The 25,008-nt window shown below is 38.6% G+C and overlaps 1 protein-coding gene across 2 annotated transcripts in view; it reads left to right on the forward strand.

Annotated features, from left to right (window-relative positions):
• The window catches only part of si:ch211-127i16.2 (probable flavin-containing monoamine oxidase A), a 128,959-nt gene that overhangs the window by 52,789 nt on the left and 51,162 nt on the right, over positions 1-25,008 (forward strand). For both annotated transcript variants that reach the window (XM_041811229.1, XM_041811228.1), the window contains exon 8: positions 1,940-2,040. In XM_041811229.1, the coding sequence (XP_041667163.1) occupies positions 1,940-2,040 (101 nt within the window). The remainder of the gene's footprint in view (positions 1-1,939; positions 2,041-25,008) is intronic.

Consider the following 25,008-nt stretch of genomic DNA (forward strand, 5'->3'; position numbering starts at 1 on the left):
AGATAAAAGTAAGGCTGAAAATTCTGGAAAATATCAGGAATTTTTGTGACTCATTGAAAATTTGATCTGAACTGTTGTATTGAGGGGAATGATGGTCCTTTTACTTGACCCTTTGTAAAACTAGGAATTTGACCATGGAGCATTAGGATGATTGAAAGGGAAAACAAAAAGATTTTGAATTTGAAGTTGCACCTTTGTGTACTACATAAATCTAGAGATTGTATCTGGGTGTTTGCCCTCTGTTTTGCATGGCTGTGACATACCCTAGGTAATAACGATTGTACCTTACAAAATAAACTGATGCAAGAAAAAGGCAGGGAAGCATCAGTGTCACTTCAATTCATTTTGGCAGAGACATGAATGTGTGCAGATTCCATTAGCTGACAACAAATGTTAGATTTATGTTGGCACAAGAGAAGTCCCAGGGTTTAATGGGAAATGCTGTCCATGCAGTAGTTGTTGCAAATTACCAATCAGCATTTTGACTGGAGCAAGCTGCTTGCATGGCAAAAAGTGTAAATTAGTTAAATCCCTTTGACCTCTTCTTCCTCATGGTAACCCTCAAAGAAGATTAAAAGATGATACTTGAACTTTATGTTTCAGACCAACTCATGTGACTCATCTTTGTTGCTTTAGTCTGAAAATACGCCAACCCCAGAGCAAACAGTTGTCTGTTGTGAAGCCGAAGGTATTTCCATTTCTCTGGCACCTTCATCCCCATGACTAAAATCACGCCATTTATCCTGTGGGGATTCCGTGCCCTGTTGTGAAACGGCAATTTAGGCCACTTGAGGTTTCTAAAAGTGTCGCTTCTTCAAAAATACAAGTGTGAAAATTGCTGGATACAAGACAGAAAGCACAAGTCTTACTTTAACACTGCTGTAAAAGTCTGGTGACAGGCAGCACTCAACCCCCATCTAGCATTGAGCAAACACAACCTAATCAGCGTGCCTCCTCTTATGATATGCACTTATATAAATTGTTATCCCATTGAACCTGTTTATTCACGTCAATTTGATTTCACTGCGACACTGAGCTGTGCGGAAGTTCCTCGAAAGTGTCACATCAGATTTGTGCATTTAGAAGTAGATGAGAGCATTGTCACTGCAGAGCACTTTGGTGTTCAGAAGAATAATGTGCCAGAATACGTCTCATTTAGACATCAATGACTGACAAATAATGAGGTGGAAGACATTTCCTGCTATCAACTTGGAGATTTGTGGCGTCAAAACAAGTAGCATAATGGATATGACACCACTTGACAGCTCTTATGTCATGTGCACAGTGCTGTCATTTGAACGTCTAAGTGACCATGTCAAATTAGTTTTAAGCTACTTATCATGTCACTGTTTTTCAAATTTACTGCTCAGGGCTCATCAATTTTGTTTAGCATTAAGGGCATTATTTTGAGGCTGCTGACAGGCTCCTGACAGTTTCTAAATGATGTTTCACATCTTCCTCTGGTTCATTCGTTAAAAGCCTGGCTAAAGGCCAGATGTTGCTTCACTTGCCAGAGTGAGCACAGAGTCACTCTGGCTTCTCTGCATGCATGACATGCACTACCTCCAACGGTACTGATGAAGTTACTTGACTGCTCTCACATTAGTGAGATGGAGCTTTTACAAATGTAAGTGCTGCGATTAGTACTCTGGAGCGCATCTGTAGCCAAAGCAGTATTAGGTCATAGGGATTTTTTCAAGGCCATTTATGCTGGTCAATGATTCAAGATAAAACCATCCTGATCGATAGACACAGGCTCAAGAGTGCTATCCGTCTTCATTTTTATTTCTCTTTCACTGTCTCTCTGTAATAAAGCAAAGATATGTCCTATATGTTGTACATAGATACCACATGAGGTGATACTAGGGAGAGGAGGATTAAATGGAACTTAAAAGAGCATGCAGTTTGTGAGATTTATGGTCTGTTGTTCTCCCCACAGCAAAGATCCAGTACCAGCCAGCGCTACCCAGCCAGAGAGAATTCCTTACCCAGAACATGCCTGTGGGCCACATGATAAAATTCATTATTACCTACCAGACGGTGAGTAACAGAAGATAAATCACGACAGAACAGACGCTTACATGAATAATGTTGATACCAGTGCAGAAGCAATCATTTTAAACAATCAGTCTTTGTCTTCTTAACTGTTGCAGCTTTTACACACTGCTATTTGTCTTCTGTAAAGGGTTCATCTCTTAATAATTTAAGAGTATTTTATATGTTGTATGGGGGCTTTTTAATTCCTGGAAACAGCATTTCCAGGTGTCAGTCTCAGAAATCAATACAGTTCCTTCAAAAAAAAAGAAGCATTTTATCAAGATATGTGTTTGTCACGGTACAAGGCCCTTTTCAAAGAAGCAATTTCATTACTTAGTTGGCAAATGCAGGCAGTGTCACTTTCACTAATAATCTTCTCCTATGAGAAAGGAGTGTGTCCTGACCAGGGGTTAACCAACACTGTTTTTGGGACTGATATGATACAGTTTATTAGTTCTCATGAACAGAGTTGTCAAGTAACTAAGTACAAATACTTCGTTACCTTACTTAAGTAGAAAATTTGGGTATCTGCAGTATACTTTACTGGAGAAATTATTTTTCAGCCTACTTTTTACTTCTACTCCTTACATTTTAAAAACAGCCTCGTTACTGTTATTTCATTTCAGCTTGTTTTCAATTCCGGCTTGTCATCATTCAAAAAAACACAAATATAAAACCAAAAAAACCTATCCAGATAAATTGCCATCCAGATAGAGTGAATTTGATTGTGGTTGGATGAGACGTATAAACATAATACCATTCTGACACCCTATTGGTTTGTAACCATTGCACCTTGGAACATGACAAATCACGTCACACTCCAGCAGGGAAATATCAAACGTGTGTAGCCTAGTACGAAGATGTCCGTGGCAGAGACTCAAGAGAACTGAAGCAAAATGTCCCAACCAAGCACCAGCGAGGAGGTTGGTAGTACACGCATATGGTTCTTGAATATATTTGCATTGTACTAAAATACGTGCATTTACAATGGGCATAAACGTGGCTGAAACAGGTGCATCCCAAATTTTTCAACATTAACATTTTAATATAACATTATAGTCATTATGGCCTTTAGAAAAATGTTTTTTTGGGGAGGTGGGGTAGTGCAATATGGTGGAATGGAATGGAATGGTAGAATGGAATTGGCCCCTGTGGAGTGGCCTAAGCTTTTTTCCTTAATGGAATTTTCCCCCCCTTTACATTACTTTTACTTTTATACTTTAAGTAGTTTTGAAATCAGTAATTTTATAATTTTGCTTGAGTAAAAAGCTTGAGTTGATACCTCAACTTCTACCGAAGTCTTTTTAAACCCTAGTATCTATACTTCTACCTGAGTAATGAATGTGAATACTTTTGACACCTCTGCTCATGAAACCGATAACAGATATTTGAAACCAATATGCATCTATGATAAAACAAAACAAAACAAAACAATCTTTCAGTGAAAAATTTGAATTGCAGTTAGTATAGCTCAGGGGTTTTCAGTGTGTGGGAGTAAACCTCCACTATGACAAAATAACTTATTTTGTGGACCCCTACAAAAATAAGATGTTTAAAGGTCACATATTATGCAAAATACTCTTTTTCTGGCTTTTCTAAGAAAATATGTGCCCCTGGCCTGTCCACAAACTGCTCTAAGAATCATAAAAATCCATTCCATCCCCCCTTCTCTTTATCAGCATTTCAGAAAATGTGTGCTGAAACAAGCCGTTCTCAGATTTTCCCCTATTATGTCATGTGGGGTTAGCACTGCCCCCAGGTTCAGTAGGCCCTCCCCTGAAAGAAAGTTCCACCTTCCTCTGCTGATCCTCCTCGTAGAGTAGGATCAGGACAGCCATATCCATTTTCTGAGAGGGGCGGGGTCAAAGGTGAAGTCAGACAGCTCAGTAACATTTAAAGCCACAGACACAGCTTGTTCTGAACAAAATCAGCTGTGGCTCCAAACCTCACTGATTTACTCTGGAGGTTGACGTTAGCACAGTCACGTTAGCGGTGAAACAAAGTTTACTGCTCTGGAATTTTCTGTGGTGTCACTGTGAAACTGGACAGACATGTTGTTGAAGAAACTACGTGCAGGATTATGGTGTTATTAAAACTTTAGTGTGTAGGATCATAATGTTTTTAACTTCAGGAATAGCCGCTGTATGTCCTTGTCAGTGGGACACAATGAAGACAGCTGCTCAGCTCGTATTACCGTTGGGCTGCTGTATTGATTGGCTAGAACTCATTTGAAGTTTTAGCCAATCAGATAGAGCTGTGGGTGGGACATAGGTTCTAACCTATGTCTCACTCACACTCTAGTGTGAGTGATGGAGAGCCTGCTCATGCACTAGTTGCTGATATGTGAGGTATTTTGATTTGAGTAATTAATAATTTAGAAGGCCAAACAAATGTATATTATAGTGCCAGTTACAGCTTCACTGAGACGGTGGGGGATAAACTGCATCAAAAATTTAAATAACAAAATCTGGCTTTTAGCCATTTCTGACAAGAAATGCAATGAAATCTCCCCTCTATAGTGCAGTGAGCTTTCTTTTCCATGTAAAATGCAACAGTCTTCCCCAGCAGTGCCATCAGCCAATTTGGGGGAAAAATGTTTTCAAATATGTATTTGTTTACCTTCTTTAGAGCACAGAGAGTCTGTGGCACACTGCAGCAGACTTTGTACAATAGAGCTACTGGCTCAAGGGATTTGATTTGTTAAATCTTTTCCATTTTGCACTTTACAACCACACAATTAATTAAGAAAATGCTTTCACCTTGTTAGTGGATTAAATTTGTCTAGTGTAATGAACACAAAATCATTTGTGCTCATGCAAACACTTATTAGATCTGCACCTTGGTGTCCCGCCAAGATGCATTTGGATAAATAAATAAAATCTTCGGTCACTGATCTGAAGTATTGTGTGTTTGGTACTGGCCCTCTCTTCCCTTTTGTCTGTCTGGACTCAGTTATTGGTTTGCTATATGTCTAGAGGGGAACAGTAACAGGGGAGTTGGGACCCAAGTAATTGAAACCTACAGCACTCAAGTTTAGTGGCGTTTAGATTCCCCTGATGTTGTGCAGACATTATGAGGACAAATACAGAAATAACACAAAAGAAGCACAGCTGAGGGTCACAAACACCAATATAAGATATACAGACAAGCACAGTGATTATGAAATGAGCCAAGACAATCATAGACTTATGATTAATCATAGCAGAATAATACTGTCTCAGTCTCTCACTGTTTATTTTAAAGCACACAATACTTAGCCCCATGATTTGGTTTGGATTTACTGAGTTCATAAATTAACACTGGGAATATGTACACTCAAAGTCAAATCTACCATATTGGTATAAATGTCACAGCTATATTTCAAAGGTCTCAAGATCAATAAAACAAAAATATGCTTCATTAATTAAATTAAGAAAAAACTAGAGCAGCACCATTCACAGTGGCGTTCTCTGGCTGTGTGTGCCTGTATCATACTGCTGTTTTTATGGGATGTCTGTTGATTTATGTGTGTGGAAAAAAAAATCACATAGAAGTTTGTATGAGAAATAAAAATGTGTTTTTTTTTTCTTTCTTTCTACACCATGGAGAGTAGTATACCACAAAGTCATTTAAGGATAAACTGGGTCTGTGGAATCAAAGGTCTGACTGTCGTCATGAAATCAAGAAGAGCTTGGCCTTCAAATAGTAACTGTATGGGAACGTTGTAGCTTGGCAACAGCAGCATGAACACCAAAGACTGCCTGCTGGCCTTCTGCCTTTCCACATAGGAATGGGGACGTTAGGTAAAGGAACAGGAAACATGGGGTGCAGTGATGATTATTACATAAACCTAAATTTTATTCATAATAGAACATAAAATTAGATGTTTAAGCTGAGACATTCTACTATTTCATGAAAAATATGAGCTCATTTTGAATTTCATGTCAGCAAGACATCTCAAAAAAAGTAGGGACAGGGCCACATTTACCACTGTGTAGCATCTTTTCTTCTTTTAACAAAAGTCTGTAAACACCTGAGAAGTAAGCAGACCAGTAGCTGGAATTTTGGGATTTGTTTTATGTTGGATTCTAGATGCGTAACAGCTCTGGGTCTTCTTCGTTGGATTTTTTATTCTGTGATGTGCTGAATATTTTCAGCTGGTGAAAGGTCTGGACTGCAGGCAGGCGACTTCAACACCCGACCACATTACTGTGAAATCATGCTGTTGTGATGGGTGCGATATGTAGTTTAGTTTTGTCTTTTTAAAATATGCAAGGTCTTCCCTGAAAGCTACATTGTCTGGATGGGAGCATCAGTTGCTCTAAAACAAATCTACCTTTCATCATTGATATTACCTTTCCAGATGTGTCAACCGGAGGCCTGGGGTCCACATTAGGCCCCCCACAGCTTCCCATCCGGCCCAGAAACCTGATTAAATTCAGAAAAAAAAATTGCTGTATTTAGGGTATCTTTTCTTTCTTTACTTCTATGATACCTACAGATATTTAACAAACTCCAAGAATAAGAGAGATTAAAACATTTTGGCACAGCAGCCCTCACAGTGTCTGCACAGACATTAGTTGGCCCTTGTTCAAATGTAGTTGATGACCTTTGCCATACTCTATAATGCAACCCCATACCATCAGAGGTGCAGGCTTTTGAGCTGTGAGCTATGGTCCCTCTCCTCTTTGGTCCACAGGACACAACATCTAAAGTTTCCAAAAAGAATTTTAAATTTTGATTCATGTGACCACAGAACAGTTTTCCATTTTACCTCAGCTATTTTAAATCAACTTTGGCCCAGAGAAGATGGTGGCATTTCTGGATACTGTTCACATATCACTCATTCTTTGCAGGATACAGCTTAAACTTGCATTTGTGGATAGTTCAGTGAGCTGTGTTGACAGACAATGGTTTTGGAAGTGTTCCTAAGCCCATGTATTGATTTCCAGCACATGCCTGTTTTTAATGCAGTGTTACCTGAGGACCCGGAGCTCAAGACCAACCACCCTTGTCCCTTGTGCATAGATATTCCTCCAGATTCTCTATATGTTTTGATGTTGTGTACTGTAGATGGTGTATTCCTTTGGCTGATTTTTGCCTGTCTTTATAACCTCCCATGTGTGCACTACTACTCAGGTGTATATTGTATATTTTTAAAGACATGCACAGTTGATGCACCAAACCAGCCCAAGGTAGTTAACAGCCAAAGCCTGTCAGCTTCCTTTCCAATTTAAGACCTTTTTGAACCTCCTCTCTCAAAGCCTGGCTTGATGTTTTATCCTTCAGCTACAGCGTGTCCAGTTATGGTATTAGTTAATTAACTGCGCGCCAGACATTTTCCATTTGAAAACTCGCAGAAAATAGGGAAATAACTGCACCTTTATTTGATGTAATTATTTTGTTAATTTCATCATCAAATTTTAGATAGATTTTTAGGGAACATTTGGATTGTTTTTCAGGAATTGTTTAACTGTAGGACTTACTAAAGTCTTCCTCTTTTTCTGCTTGTCACATTGTGAACAGAGTGCCATCTTCTCTGTCAGACAGCTCTGTCCATGACCACTTATTCCTTTCAGCTAGACTGTGTTTATTTAGTGGGTACAATGTGATGATGGTCATTTTTTCTAGTTTTTGTAAAGGCAATATAACTGTGAGTGCTTGTTATCTTTTGAGGGCCAGATAACATTGTAATTAATGGAGTGTTGGTCATTTCTTTCCATTATGCAGTATGTTTTCAGCGTGATTGTTGATTATTTGGAAGGGACTGGCCATCCTGAGGCTGTCAGGGACATTTTGGTGTCATGCAGAAGCCTCGGGACTGTCTAGCTGACAGGACTCATCTCCTCAGCTCTTGGCAGGTTAGGGCTAAAGGGTTACATAAATTAGGCTGATTGTAGAATTTAATTGAACCTTTATCTGTGGCGACCACGCAGGGCTCTCTTCATATTGTTTGGATTCCCTCGGGAAGCAGGATGTTCATATAGGACTTGGCATGAAAATATTCTGTGATGGCTTTGTCATTTTCGGTATGAGGTTTTAGACTAAAAATTTTGCTGCTACAGAGATTTATTGGTGTTAGTACAATGATAAATTCTCTGGCTAGGTTTTGATCAAAATGTGGATTCCTTCTGCAGAAACATTCCCTCTGTGTTAATAATCTCCTTTGTGCACTTAACATCATCTCATATTTACTATAGAATTTGTTCATTCCTCAGTTTGGCTGGGTTCATTGTCTCTTTTTTATTTTGGCTGGCTTTGCCCTTACTTTGATAGAGCTTTAAAGTTTGAAATTGGGGGTAGAGAGTGGGGAATAACATAAAGAAAAGTAGCCTGCAGTTCAATCCTAAACCCTGGGTGCACATCTGGAGAGCAACTTCCTCTGCACACAGCATGACCCAACTGTTAGGCCTTCAGTGCCCAGTTTTTCTCTCTTTCAAAGCCTGCAGACCCAAAAAGCTGAGCAGTGCACTCTAGTTAAGGGACCACATGATGCATTCTGACTTTTTTGTCTTTCCTTTTTTTTTTCTTTTTTTTTTTAATACTTTTTGGCCTAGGTATGTGGGGCAAATGACCCCGCTTTATAGCCTAGCTTCTTTGCAGGCAATCTGACTGTTGCTCTAACTAAATCTCCTTAAAAGGGCCATGGTGACCTGCAACTCGTGTGTTTGACATACTAACCAGTGGTGTCCTAAACTAAGGATTGACAAAGCTGAATCTGATTGGTCAGATTTTGTGTGTAATTAACAGTTTTTTTTTCCCCACTCATTGATTCATATTAGCATTGCGAACAATGACATGAACCACTTTATTAACCTAAACTTAGCACAAAACGTAGGAAAAACTGTGTTTGAAAGATTATTTCTTTGTAATAATGCTTCTTGGCAAAAAAAAAATCTTATACCACTGGTTATCCTGTTAAATGGTGCCACATTTTTAAGGAACATGCATTTTTGGGATGAGTGGAAGAGCTGAGTGTGTGGGTTGCACTTGTGAAAATGTACCAAATCTTCCCTGCCAGTTCCAAACAGCTCATTTTGCTGTTGCTATTGATTCTTGTTTTGAGCTTCTGGTACAGCCAGGTTCTGACAATGGGGCGTGATAAGGAAACTCTAAGCACAAACTCAAAACCAAGTTAGAGACAGAGACAGGCCGCAAAGTGTGCATCCCAAGAACACAACACCACAAGGAGAGCGTTTCCTCACCCTGTCAGCACTTAGGAACTGTAGGCTGTCTTCTACAAATGCGGTCAAGGTTTGCAGGATGATATAGCCAACAGCTCACTGCCAAGACTGGAGAAGTTAGGCTTGTCATCATTGGAGACTATCTCAATGCAGAGAGATATCAAGATAAGATTCTGCATCCAGTGGTGATTCCATATCTCCACAGTCTGGAACCAGACTGTATCTTCTAAGATGACACCGCTTGCCCTCACGGAGCGGGATTTATCAGAGACTTCCTCCAGAATTTGGGAGCAGTCCTGACCTCAACCCCATTGAACACTTGTGGGGTCAGCATGAGCGTGCTGTGCATGCCAGAGTGACCAACAATAACACATTGGCTGATAGCTGGTAAAGAATGGGGTGCCATCCCACAGCAGTGTGTGACCAGGCTGGTGACCAGCGTAAGGACGTGTCATGCTGTTGTGGCTGTGTATGGTTCTTCTGCACGCTACTGAGCTTCCTGAAAAAAACTGTTAAATTGCCGATATGTCTCATTTCTTCAGGCTTCAATCATCTAATCCACCAAACAAGAGTCCATGGCTGAATAAGATGTTTAACATTTGCAGAGAAGATGTGGCAAATTTTTCATGGGCGCAAGCCACATATTTAACTCTGCTGCTCATCCCTCAAATGCATGTCCCTTACAAATGTGGCAATAGTATAGGATTTAGTGCCATGAAGCACTGTTACAACAAATCAACTTGGGAAAGTGTTTTCACACCTAACCTGTTTGGTTAGCTTGAAACAAGCTCAAGTCCGTTTGAAGTGTTAGTTGGGTTCGTTTGCACTGGCGTGAAACCTGACCAGCAAACTTAGGTGCGGACCAAACAACCGTACCATGCCCCCTTTAAAAGGTAGGTCATGGTCTGCTTCCATTCCCATTCTGGTGTGGTTTGTTTGTTGTTAGAATATGATCTGGCCTAACTCAGGAACACCAAGTTTTAGTTTTGTTTTTTTGTTTGAAAATGAAACAGTCACTGTGGTTAGAGGAATATGTGTTAAAACCCATGAACAGACCTGAAAGAGTTTCAGAAACAATCACGCAGGTGTTTCTTTTTTCCTTCCTTTCATCAGGCTGCTGTCCCTGTGAGATATTACAAAGTTAATGGACATTAGTTGTTTCCAACACATACACTTTGGCTTTGGATGACACTGATTAGAAATTAAAGATTTTTTCAGCATTGCATTAAAAGGTATTAAGATGATTTTTATACTGAGATAGGCTGTGAGTCATTATTTATATGGAGAAAACAGGCAAATCTAAGTGAAAGTCGACATTAAACACCCCCATATCGTTGGAATAGAATGAACATGTTTCATAAGCAGCTGTTCAACTTTGAGATTGGCAGTGAAATGAAGCTGTTTTGAACAAATCGTCAAATATTTGTCACCTCAAACACTTACAACTCACATTCCTCATAACCCTACTTGTAAAACACCTAAATTTTAATTTTTTTTAATAACTTAAACCTTTCTCCTTGGTGTGCTCTCATATCTGGAACCTTACACTGTTTGTGGTGTTAAGACCAAGGTTATTATAGTTTTGTAATTATATTGTAATTGTCTTGTGAGAACAGAAATAGACTGACGTTTGCAGAGTCCAATTAACAACACTTCACAAAATTTGCAGGTTCACTGACAGCACAAGTGTACAACCATGAACTGTGGAATACAGGGAATCTGAAAAGCTCCTGCCTGTGGAACCACAGAGAGTCAGCTCTGATTGCAGAACCCACCAGTACCAACATAAGTTAAGGGAGACAGAATTTTTTAAATACCTCATTGGGTGTCAGTTTTGCTTGGCTAAAAATAATAACTGTATTTTGACAACGCAGAAGTAAAAGCACAGTTAAAAGAAATAAAATTAAATGGAGACTCCTATGAGTCACTAACACTGAGCCAGAATGAACAATGCCTATTCTGCAAGTCCTGAGGGTAAAGCTTCGGTTCTGAGCCATCACACTGCCATTGCTAACTGCTGTTGCATTGTGAAAACAAATGTATAACACTTGTTTTTTCAGCTCCACTGTGCAAGGAACCAAGTACCCTTCAGTGATTCTAAGAGACGTATAAAAACCTTTACCCTTCTGTGATACCTCTTTTTTTACTCTTACTGAAATTTGTATTACTTTTTATCTTCAATATGAAATCTTGTGAACCTGATATTTGATTTCTGGATTGCATTTAGGTTAGTTTTAAAGTGAATCAAGCCTCGATAGTTTTCAGTTATTCTTGGATCTTTATTTTTTTGTTTATCTTGTCAAGTTTAGGAAGGAAAGACTTCCTTATTCCTTCATATCTCAGGCTTGGAGAAAGGCAGTAAAGGCAACTAGTTAGAAAATCAAATAAATGTGAAAAAATGCACTTGTGATCTTCACTTTTAAACTTTTTTAAAAATTTAAACAATCGCTAAACTGCTACACCAATGTGTGTGGTCTGAAACCAGGACTAATGCTGGCCACACACTGGATGATTTTTGAATCTGATACAATTTTAAAAAGCATGGGGAGACCACTACATAAGGACAGTTTCAAACAGTTTTTTATTTTATAATCCTCAGAACGCATACTATGAAACTAAAGGTTGGCTAAGGCCGGCCACACACTAGACTTTTTTGAAACTTTTTTAATCTGAAAGGATTTTAAAACCGTCAGAGACCACAGACTTCAGGACAATTTTTAAAAGATTTTTCATCTTTAATCCTCTGAACAATTGCTCAAGTAGAAGTAAAAATACTCATAAAAATGAGTACTTGAGTAAGAGTAAATAAGTACCTTATTGAAAGACTACTCAAGTAGTAAGTAACTTCATGAGTAACTTTATTTTGTGCAATTTATTAAAACCTATTGCATATTAACATATTATTCAGGGGTAGTAATGTAAACTGCACATTGTCATAGATAAAGTAGCATAACTTGTCAAAAGTAAAAGAAAAAAAACTTAATACATAAAGCAGCAGTCAAATTATGTTTGTTAATCACAATTATGGGATGAAAAATTCAAAATAATGAGACAAACCAGACTCTTTCTCTCATAATAATTATCTTATTTGTAAATGATGATTTTAATTTCACATACATGAATTTGTATCTTGCAGTTCTTACTTTTTAATCACATATTTTATCATGTGTTAATGATTTTTGGCTCAGTTTTATGAAATTAATCTTATAAACTGACCTCATTTCTGACTTTTTGCCCTTTTTTAAATTTAATTTTCTCTTTATAGCTCCAATTTATGAATTTTTATCTTAATTATCACGCAACAAATTTGGCCCACCAGCCCAAAGTTGTTACTATGTTAGGTATAATCACCTGATTATATCATCTGATATCAGAGATATGCCTGACACACATGATAATAGTATCACCTACAGCGTAACATTAAATAATTCCTCGTAAAATCACATTTGTGGCAGAGCTAGGTGGTTGGACATGTGACATCATTTATCACTGACACAACTGTGTCTTTACAGTCTGTAATTTAAAACAGAGATTTGAACTTATACATTAAGCTAACTAGCAGTGCAGTCGTTAGCTTATTTAGCTTTCTTACCATAACATGCTTTCTGAGATTTGACGTGCTATTTTTGGAGCTTGAGATTTCCACCATTTTATGTAGACACAGCAGGCAGCGCATTATGTGGCTGTTGTTCCTTGTCGTTTGAAAGGCAGAGTCTTGATGTTGAGCCAGGGATGAAAACACTCCTCTGAAGGAGATGCAGATCCAACTGTTGATAGTTAAGGGGGGGGGGGGGGTCACTCCTCCGTTTGCTCTGTGGTGCTGAGGATTTTACCTCACGCTGCTGTGGGAGCTCAGCTGAGTGTAAAAAAAATTATTAATGAAAATAAACTATAGACAAGTAAAAGCAGGGACCAGTGCATTGTCCTATGTAACAAAGTAAAAGTATAGTTTTTTAATCACAAATGTAACAGAGTAGGAGTTAAAAGTACTCTGCTCAGTAACTACTCTCAGAAGTAGGATTTAAAAAAAAAAACAACTCAAGTGCAAAAGAGCCTGCCATTGGTTGACCACCTCTTACAAACCATTCTGGGAAAACAATAAAACAATATGGCCGCTAGCCTTCAAGCTAGCATCAATAATTGATTGAAAATGTTTTAAAAAACATAATTTAAAAGACATTCAAGGTCAGATCTACCCATGTGGATTTAATCTTTCAAGTTCTCAAGTCCTGCAAGTTTCAGGCTTGCTAGATATGCTAGAAACAGAGGCTGCAATTTATGGTTCAAAAGTTATTATTGCTGCAGTTCTGTACGAATGTACCAGTACTGGCAATAGTGGTTTTTCTTCTTCTTTGTTTGGTTTGTTGCTGCTCTAAAAATAGTGGTCCGTGTGTGCAGTGTTTTGGAGCAATGAAGAAGTCTGATTTCTGGTTTATAATGCTAACATATAGCATGGCTACTCGAAGCAAAATATAAAGTTAAACAAAGTGGTACTGGATTGCTGCATGGACTTATCTCCTATATTGGTATCCGAATCAGAACAACTCTAATACGGTGTGTATTTTTTGGAAATGACAGCCATGTTACTCCTCAAGAAATGTACCAGTGATTGTGTACAAAAAGTCTCACTTAAGTCCAATGATGCCTGGTTTATGCAACAGCATTTGCACTTGTTTGGAGTCCCAGTTTAGTTGCTTTGTCTCTGTATTTTAAAGTGTCTAATGCCAAGGCCAACTTACTCAACTGCTTTTAATTAAAAAAAAAGAAAAGAAAAGAAAAGAAATTCTGAAAGATTAAAAGTTCAACCACTCAGTTCAGCCATACAAAAAGGAACTTGTTACACATTGAGAAATAAATGAAATGGGTAAAAAGGAACATGAAGAAAGAAAATCTTTTCATAGCATAAGTTGCACATTATTTCTGACTTTTCAGTTGTGCTGTATGTTTTTCCTAAAACAGAACTGAGGCAAAGGGGCACTGGTGTAATTATCTTCCATCACTGCAAGGGTAAGGTATGCCACGCTACAGTGGCTCAAACTAGCACCATTAATGCTTTTAGAAAATATCAGTATGCCAGACTTTTTCCCACTTAAGGCATTAATGCTGACAGCTCCAGTTAGAACACACAAACAATCAGGTCTATTTTCAGAACATCTTTCCTGATATACATCTTACAAACGTGTGCCTGTGTCTGTATAAAGGTTAAAGAAGCACACTGGTCACAGTCAAAAGCAAAAAAGGTTATTGTGCAAAACAAAGTTTACTGTTTTGCACGACTCAATTTTGCAAAGGTTCCTTGAGACATAATATCGAATATTATTTTTGCTTTTATGTCATTGAATGCACTTCAAATGAAACAGTGGACAGATACAGTGATAAGAGACTAAATATGTTTAGGAATCAGTGTTGATATCATGATAATTTAAGCCAGTGTCACTGTTTTGCTGTGAAATAATGTTGATGTGCTATCTAAATGATAGCTGAAAAAAATTGGACTTAAGTAGCTCTATTTGCTCAGTGCATCTTACCTTGAAACATTTCCCGAGTAGAAAAATTCAAAACACTCAGGTCAATATTTCCATAAGAAGCACAAAATGGCTCCTTTTTGACTTGTAAGAGCATAACACTGAAATATCTGCAAGGCTAACAACCTCTGAGTTCAGTTTCTTTGTGTGAGAAAAGCTACCTTTTGCTGGGTTAAACTTTATTTTGAATATTTTTAAAAATCTGATTTTGCCAAATTTGTGTGACCTTCACTCAAGTTACCCTCTACCGAGTCAGTTAATGCTCCGTCCTGCACACTGTGGATGCCACCATATTCCACTTCCTACTTCCACATCTACCGTCCTGCTCAGAGGATTAAAGGGCCAATGTTTTGGAGAATCAGTGTTTCTGAAGAGACAGGAGACATTTAGAAATGCCTTAACATCTCTACTTACACCCTGCACTCAAGCACAGTTGTGTTCACATCTTCAGTGAACCATGCTGGAGTACACATGAATCATGCCCAAGACCACCTCTTAAGTGGATTCAGGCACGGTGCCCAAGTCTACTACGCATGTGTTCACACTGATCAAATGAACCAGACTTTTGGGTCAAGTGTACTCCAGGCTGTGGTCCCTAATGTGAAACCACCCTAAGCCCTATTTGCAAACAAAAATAAACCACCCCAGTGGGCCATACTCTTACTTAATCAGTCATGTTTTATTGGTATTGAATCACATCCAAAATGTTAACGCAGCCTTGCTAATATGGCTGGGAGAAAGACTCGGACACAGGAATTTCAGAGGTAACCTAAGTCTTATATCTAGGTTTTGGACTATAAAGGTCGTATACATCTCACAGCGGTAGATTACCATGACCTGACCTGCTCTGGAGTAGTTTTTGTTTTGGGTAAGAGTTTCTGACTACTTGCTGATTAGATCTTTTGACTGTGGATCCCTGAGTATAGATCAAGAGAAGAATATTTGTCCTATGATTTTACACTATAGAAATTAAAACCATCATTTGTTAACTGATGTCACATTTGTACAGATAGCAAAAAAAGAACCAATGCCTTGTAGTTGTGTTTGTAAGATTTACTACCCATGGCTTCAAGTATTTGTCTTCGGCATGTAAAGAGTTGAATTAAAGAGAATAGTTATCATCTATTCGGTTTTTCATCTCTGCTGTTGCTGTTGTTCCAGTCATTATTTAGTAGATGCACCTTTGGCTAGGGTTAGGGTTAGGCCCTAGCACTGATTCAGTGTGGATAGGTCTCTGTCAGGCTTGCACATCTGGACAACATAATTTAAATCCATTCTTCTTTGCAAAACTGCTTAAACTCGGTGAGTTTAACGAGGATAGGTTGTCAGCAGCCCTTTTCAAGTCTAGCTACAAATTCTCTATTGGATTATGGTCTGGGCACCATTCACCTTGGTGTCTTTAAACCATTTCTGTGTAGCTTTAGCACTTTGGGTCATTATCTTGCTGAAAAATACTGTAAATCTTAACCTAAGCCGTAGTTCTCCCGCAGACTGAATAAGATTGTCCTCCAGGATGATCCTATATTTTGCTGCATTCATTTTACCCTCTACCTTTACAAGCCTTCAGGGCCAGCTGCAGAGAAGCATCTCCACAGCATGATGCTGCCACCACTGTGCTTCAAAGTGGGAATGGTGTGTTTGTGTTTTTTTGGGGGGGGCAAAAAGCCATATTGATCATGATTGAGTTATTAGATCAATAAAAGGGCTAAACATACAAGGGGGTGAATACTTATTTGAAGGCACTATAAATAATGAGTAATGGCATCTATTACTTCTCTCTTTTTACACAGTGTTACTCTAGCAAGACTTGAGTGACAGTTGTTATAGCAGTGGCAAAGTCATTGACTTGATGGCTAGGCTTTTGTTTGAACAGTTTTAAGTGTTTATACTATTCCCTCTTGGTGTGTTGTGGTTGTTGATAGAGGTATTTGATATATTTACTCTAAAAGCAGCCACAACTACTAAGCAAAGTACCCACAGTATCTCTGTTTGTAATGTGTTGTCTCTCCTATATCTGTCAAACATCCAAAATGGCAGAGGGTCTTTTCTTTTTCACCACAAAGTCTCTCTATTTCACATTTTGCTGCTCCTGTCTCATCCATCATGCCAGCGAACATCTCTGTCGTACTCCAGTGACTGAACTGGTTCACCCCCCTTTTGTATTCTTGGACAAGTCCAGACTAATCCATTAGAATATCACGTTATAGTAGCAGCTCAACTTCATCCTGCATGTAAACATACCATCAACCTGCACCAGTTACCCAGGGGTTCATGTTTGCCAGCTGGTGCTTTATCTGGCCAGTGCGTCCAGAGTTCCATCTGACTGATCAGATGATGCACTAAATGGCTGAATGCATGACTAAATAAGATGTGTGTTTTTGTTAATCCATTGCCTCTCAGGCACCTTAAGCTAGGAGTTCATTTTCATATCATGATGATGATGAAAATGTAGTAAATTGTTCATCCCTAATTCTGATGATCGAGAGCCTTGCAAGCTAAATAATGATGACACAACGAGCTCGAACAAGCAGCTTTCTTAAGGAGCCTACTCCCAGACTCACTGTGCCCAAACTTGTAGATGATATCCTCTGATTATTGAAAGCTCTTTGCCCCATGCTTAGAGGCTTTTGGCATAACAAGCAGGCCTGAATTCAGTGAGTGTAACTCTTTGAGATGTGTCAGCTGAACTGTTAAGAACATTGTAATGGTAATTCTTTTCTCTGTTTTAAAAGATAACATGGAGACACTGCATCTGTTGGCCTGTTTTTCATCAGTAGGCATGTTGCAGCATTCTGGACCTCCTGCAGAGATTTTAAAGGCTTGTTAGGGCAGGCTGATGATAAGGAATTAAAAATACCCCAGCTCGGAACTCACACAAGCTTGAACCCTTTTTGTTCCATCTTTTTGGGACGCGCTGTGACTGAGTCCCCCAATTATGCAGGCATAAAAAGTGGTTGTACTTGAAATTGTTTTCTGTGTGAATTTAAGGCCTGTTCCAATTAAAGATAAATGTGATCAATCTTTTCTTCAATTTAGCTATGTCAAAATAATTAGGTTTAGGCTGTAATCTCATAGGAAAATATTAACAGTTTGTAATTGTGTGGCTCGATAATAAACTACGCCATTCATAAGAAATGATTCAGACATCACAAGAGGGTAATAAAATGCTCATTAATTTTGAAGTTAGTGCTTGCAATGAAGCTCAAAGGGTAATTAGGCTAACATCAAGTGTAGACGAACACAGATGGCATGCAATCCATTCATCCTTTTAACTGAGGTCTGAGTAAGCAGTGCTGTTTTAGATGAAAACAAATGAGAGGCAAGTGTTCTGCATCCAAACCTTAAAATACAGTACATCATGAACCACTGGATTCCCTCGGAGGGGAAATTAGAAAAGACTTTAGTCATGAACATGTACTCCCTGTCAGGAAAAAGGAAATCACAAGACGGTGGCTATGAACCACTCTTTCTCCACAACCATCAACCAGGGGAAATGAGACACCTTGATAGCAGATGGCAGCAGACATCTTACTAGTATGTAAAAAGAGAGAACACTGAGCTGACTTAGCAGTTCACTGGATTACTCTTGTCACATCACTTCTGCAAGCTGAAGGATTTTGCATTTTCAGCATAAATTCTGCTTTCCTGCCTTGGATCATCTCCACAGCAGGGGGACAATCTGAGAAGAGGGAGCTTGTCCCAAGCAGGAGCCAAGACCTCAGAGGCAGCCGCAGGCTGGGCATCACATCCATGTCTCTGTGACAAAGTCCACCATTGTTGGATTATTTGCCGGGGCAACACTTACAGCTGCTGTTTTCGCACTGCTTAAAATGTGAAGTCAGCAGATTCTACTACCTGAGGGACCCTGCATGTAAGCAAACCTTTCCAGTCTCAGACACGGATTAGTGTGGGCTGACAGGTTGGTCAACAGATGACAGCGGATATTTTAGGGTACAAACTCCATGCATGTCTTTCTTAACAGCATCCAGTAATATTGCAACTATGTCCGAGTTAAGAGCTGACGTAGGCTTGACAAGGGCAGCCCCCTCACTGTGATTACGTGTGTTTGCCCGACTCCAATCTTGTCCAACATGCTGTTCATCAGTTTTGCCAGAAACTGCCTCTTCCTCGGAGTGACCTCTGAGATCCAGAATTGGATGAAGATGTGTGGTGTTACTTTACGCTCGTTGATCATACAAATTGGCCTCCCTGACAGTTCTCGTTGGCAGGACAGCGGAGATGTTCTGGAGAGAAAAACAGAAACAAACAGAAGATAACAGCCAAGGCTCCAAATGTTATATAATTCAGAAGGCTTACTTAAAAATAATTCAACAAAAATGGTGAGCCTCGAATTTTCTTATGGGGGTCTACAGGAGAGTACAGGCACAACAGAAATTACTTTGTTTTTTTACTGTAATTGGCTACTGTATTATTACTATCATTATTGTTGTTCTGTTACAGCCACATTCAGCCCAGAGTGTTCCTTCTTTCGTGATATGTAAAAGCTAAATTCAATATAAATTCAGTTGCAGTCAGTCGGTTCACATGCACTCTAATGCCTTGACCACACACATGCAGGTATTTTATTATTACTTAAATTAATTACTTAATTACTTAGTTGTCACTGTAAGCACCTTTCAGAAAACTCTCTCCAGGGTCAGGGTTTTCAGAAACTCCTGTTACATAGTCCATCTAATAAAGTTAGAATGTCTATGTACCATGCTTTAACAATGGCAGTGGGGGTCATTATCAGGGCTTCCAGGTATGTGTTAGATAAGGAGAGACAGCATGGATGACATGACACTGGTGACCTCAACGGTGCCATGTATGAAATGGCTGCTGGAGATGCTAAATAAGAATCTCAAGTGGGATAGCATGAAGATCCAGTATGACCAGGAGCCTCTCACTATCCAGTGGGAGGATCATTTAGAGCACAGGTGTCAAACTAAAGGCCCGGGGGCCAAATCCGGCCCACAAGATGATCTCATATTTCTGTTATAACTGGCCCATCAGTATGAGGTCTGCAGATTTCCTCAAGTATTAAAATGTGAACTTATCCTTGATGATTAAGATATCCTTGTTAAGTCATAAAATCTGAAAAAGTAAGGAGAAAAAAATTTAGATAAGAAGTCAGGAATGTGGGAAAAGAAATTAATTTGTGTTTTAATTTCACATTATCAATTTAGCATCTCATAATTAGGACTCAAACTTAGGATTTTGACTTTTAATTTCATACTTTGAGCATTTCAACTCATGATTTTGACTTCTCATGTAATATTTTGAGCTGAAGGATTCATAATTCTAATTTTTAAGTGATATGTTGACCTTTTTAACCAATTATTTTGTATTTTACCTCATATTTTCAACTCTGAACTTTGACTTTAAAATCCCATAGTTTGACCTTTTAGACTCACAATTTAAAATTTTGAAGCATATTCTGACTTTTAATTTCATGATTACAAATTTTATTTAGTATTTTGACCTTTTAAACCCATGACTTTAAACTCAGACTGTGAGTTTTTAAACTTATCTTTTTAACTTTTTAAATCTCAAAACCGTTTATCATCAGTGCTATGTTTTTTTCTTTTTCATATTTTATTACTGGTAAAACAAGGTTGACAGTTTCTGATTAAAAAAGTGACCCTGTTAGGCCCTCAGGTTTGTCCTAAATCCAGAATCCAGCCCCTGCTGTGATTGAGTTTGACACCCCTGACATAAAGGAAATAATTGGAGGAAATATAGAAATATGGAAAATTCCTATAAAAATGGATAATACAGGGTTGACTAGAGCAGGTTTACTGCTGCTGGAAATCACTTTGTTGAGCTTACAAAGCTAGGAGATAAAACAATATGAGGGGTTCTGATCCAGGGATGTGCTCACAATTTGACAGGTGTCTTTGTTGACAAGCTTAGGGAACCATAGAGCAAACTTGTCCGTGTCATCACCACATAGGCTTAAGAGATCCATCTGTTGAGAGCTTGCGTAAACTTATCTGATTATCCCCAGTTCAGATTCATATGATCTTGAATTTGATAACTGGAGATAAAGAGATAAATGAAAACTCGTCCAAAAAAAAAAACAAATGCAGCCAGATGCAGGCACACATTTGTGAATGCAAACTCCTAATCATATTCATATACACCAAAAGTAGTTGGCAGAAGTTCTGCATGAAGCTCCAGGTTTTCATTTTTCCTATTTCCAGATAGGTCAGTTATAAAAGCTATTCTGTGTAACTTGGAAATGTCAGAGTGAAATGTCATTTGATACACAATAAAACATTTGTGCCCCAAAGACTTTGTAACTTATTATATGAAACCATCAGGTTGCCAGCAGGCTACAAAAAGCATGTGCAAGAGAGCCACATACTCATTATTTAATAAAACATTTTCTTTTACGTTTATAGGCCTCGTGCTATTTAAGGAAGCACTCTCAGATTAATTTGACATTTTATAATAAAATTATAGAATAAGCCCCCCACTTGGTTACAAGTTCTCTGGCTGCACACACGATACAAGCACAAAAAGCATGTGCATCTTAAACAGAGGAATTTATTGTACAACTGGATGCTTTTCTTTTATGGAAACTAAAAATTAACTGCCTTTTTTCTACTCAGTCTGCCTATAAAGGGATATAATCAACACAATCAAACCACTTATTGTACCTTCTTTATGTACATGCAGACAAAGCTTAGCAAAATGTAAATAATAGAATCTTTAATTGATATGTGACAGCAACAGCACTGGACAATAATCTGCAGAAAAGAAATCTTTGTGTGATTTTTTTTAAAGAAAGAAATAATGGCTATACCCCTTTAAATAAACATGGATGATGTGCTTATTTCACATAATAAAAGGTCAGTTAAAAGGTGCTTTTGGTTATCAGACAAGACATGGTGTTTGGCAGACAACAAACACTGCACATCATCACAATCACACCGTCCTGTGCTAAATTCAGTGAAGCACGGTGGTGGCACCAGCATGCCGTGGGGGTGCTTCTCGGCAGCTGACTCTGAAAGGCTTGGAAAGGTAGACAGTAAAATGAATGAGGCAAAATAAAGGAAAATCCTGGAGGACATTGCGTTCTGTCTGCAAAAGATATCCAGTTCTGGTAAACCTCTCATACACAGTGTTTGGGAAAGGGCAGAGGCTTTGAAAAAAAACCCGGAGGGTGATTGGATGAACATTCTGTCTGTCACTTCTTTATGGTCCAATCAGAGCAACAAAACACATGATGTAGCCGCTACCTATGAGTAAATCCATAGAGAACTGCATAACGCAAACCATGGCAACTGTAAACATGTCAGAACACAACTTTTGTATTTTTTTTTTTTAAAAAGAAAACAACTCAGAATGGAGTAAAATTGCAGTGTCCAGATGTGCAAGCCTGATTGAGACCTATCTACAAAGACTCGCTAATGTGATTGCAGCCAAAGGTGCATTTACTAAATACTGACTTGAAGGGGGTGAATATTTATGCAGTCACTAATTTTACATTACATTTTTCGTTTAGTTATCTTTAGTAGAAATCTGTTTTACTTTAAAAAGTTTTTGTCAAAAAAGCCAAATTATACTGACCGTGATTGATTTTTAAAATCAATAAAAAGGTAAAACATCCAAGGGGTGAATGTGTTTTAAAGACACTGCATTAACCTGTAGGATCAACCAGATAAAATTAAGCAAAAATAAGAATTGAATGTACAAAATATATACGTATCCTTAAAGTTTGTTTCTCTTCTGTGCTCTTCAATGTGTTTGTGCTCTGAAGTCCCTGACTATAGAGTCTCGCCTTCCCATTGGGCACATATTGGCCGACTGGTTTGCCTAATCCAGATGATTTCCATTCAACGATCCAAACCAGAACGTCTTCAGAAGAATCTGCTCTCATAGCTTATTCTGTCTGTGTTCGGCACGGCTCTGAGCTACCCCAGAAACCCCTGCATGGGTGCTGTGATGGAAGGATTCACTTAATCTTTATGCCTCAACATCCATTCATCCATTATCCACACCGCTTATCCTGTTCAGGGTCACAGGGGGCTGGAGCCAATCCCAGCTGTCATAGGGTGAGAGACATGGTACACACTATACTGGTTGCCAGTTAGTCACAGGGATGACATAAAGAGACAAAAAGCAGGAAACTATGGTCAATTTGAGGTCACCATTTAACCAAACAAGTATGTTATTTGGTTTGTGGGAGGATGCAACAGCACTAACCCCTGTGCCTGTGCAGCCCTATACCATATATAATATGGGATTTCTCCTTATTTGTTTACCCCACTTATTTTTAGAAATTTGGCATTTGTTTGATTTTTTGCTCAATTAAATAACTGATTCACAGCAGAAAACGCTAAAACCTGAGAGCATAAGACACAATGCGGATTCTCTGTCCTCTCCTCTCTCTCCTCTGTCCTTTGCTTTTCTCCAAACAACAAAAAGGCAGCCAAGCTGAAAAGCTGCTATGCTAAGTGGGTCTTCATTTGATGATCCAAAATCAGAGCATGGTTGGAGTTTATGAGTCAAGGCCATTTAAAATGCTAGCTACATAATGCTTTCGATGTGCATTTGATCATTTACAGCGATAGCTGTCTCTGAACATTTACATCAAAGTGGCCCGACAACCGCACTCCAGCCTCAGTTTGACTTTGGAGTATCAAACAAGGAAACAAAGGTTGCTTCATAGCCAGTTTGGTATGAGCAAATCATTATCTGTGAAGCAGCAGGAGGGCATTAGACTCTTTGAGTTTGTTTTTGAATTTAGTTGGGCATGATGCAAAATGAAAGTTATTATCCCACTACAGGTGAGCTTGTGCAGGTGAAAGGCATCAACAATTGACCACTAGCTTGTTTTGTTTATAGCATTTACAATATTTTTTCTTGTCTGCGGTAAAATGGAGGCATTTATACCTGCCCCTTCAAAATAAAATAAATTACATTTTAAAAAAGACCTGGAAAAGGGGCACATTGGATGTCAGGGACAAAAGAATACTCTTGGCCTCCCTCATGCAAATGCATGTTTTACAGATATTTTCTCAAAATAAGATTCCTTTTCTAACAGATGTTTAAGAAGACAGTTTTTCTTTTTTGACAAAAAAATGAGAAGAATTTTCCAGTAATGTGCCTTTAAATTATTTCTTGAAATTAATTTTTTTCAGCTTTTCTTGTATTGTACCTTGATACAGAAATTCTTATCTAGTGTTAAATTATAGTTGCTTACAAAACTGTTAAATTCTTTTGAAAATTTTTACCTGCTGCATATCAAAGCTTTGTTTAAAGATGCTGGCAGAGTAGTTTCATTCAAGAGAGTTAAATGCTTGCATATCAGCTGAATTTTTATCTTTCTGCAGAGTACAGGTTTAAGGTGATGGGATATTTGAAGTACACAATCTACAGTGGAAAGAAAAAGTATATGAATCTCTTGAAATGATCTAGTTTTCTGCATTAATTGGTCAACAATTGGGATCTGATCTGCATCTTAGTCACAAGTATAGACACACAATGTGCAATTTATAAAGTCTTTATTAAATACAGCCATTAGATATTCACAGTGCTGCTGGAGAAAGTAAGTGAACCCTTAAGTTAATGACTCCAAAAAAGCTAATTAGAGTCAGGAGTTAGCACACCTAAAGTCCAATCAGTTAACTGAGATTTGAACCAGGTGTAGAGTTACCATGACTTACAGTATAAAAACACTCAGACTTCACAAGAAGCATCTGCTGTTGTGAACCATGCCTCGCTAAAAAGAGCTGTGAGACGACCTCTGATCAATACTTGCTGAAATGCATAAGACTCGAAGGGGTCATCTCAAAGACTTGGAGACAATACAGTACCATGGCTACTCTCCCTAGAAGTGTACGCCCAGCCAGGTTGACTCTAAGGGCACAATGCAGAGTGGTCAGAAAGGTTAAAAAAGAACCCTAGGGTACCAGCTAAAGACTTAAAAGAATCATTTGAACAAGTCAACATCTCTGCTCATGAGTCCACCATACGTTAATGATTAAACAGGCATGACAGGACACCACGGAGGAAGCGGCTGCTTTCCAAAAAAACCTCACTGCATGTCAGAAGTTTGCCAAGGGATCTGAAGTGGGTAAATCTGGCACAACTTCACCAACTCCCAAGGTGCATGGAGGATGAGGAGAGTCTTGAAGAGAACAGAAATCTTCAGCAACACATGTAGCCTTCATCAGGGTCATGACCCTGGCATCTAAAGGGTGCTGCATATCAACATGAGAATGTTGTACTCACAGTAAAGTATGGTGGAGCGAGCATCATAATTATGGGCTGCT

The sequence above is a fragment of the Cheilinus undulatus genome, linkage group 17 (genome assembly GCF_018320785.1).
Source record: "Cheilinus undulatus linkage group 17, ASM1832078v1, whole genome shotgun sequence".
In the NCBI taxonomy this organism is placed as follows: domain Eukaryota; kingdom Metazoa; phylum Chordata; class Actinopteri; order Labriformes; family Labridae; genus Cheilinus; species Cheilinus undulatus.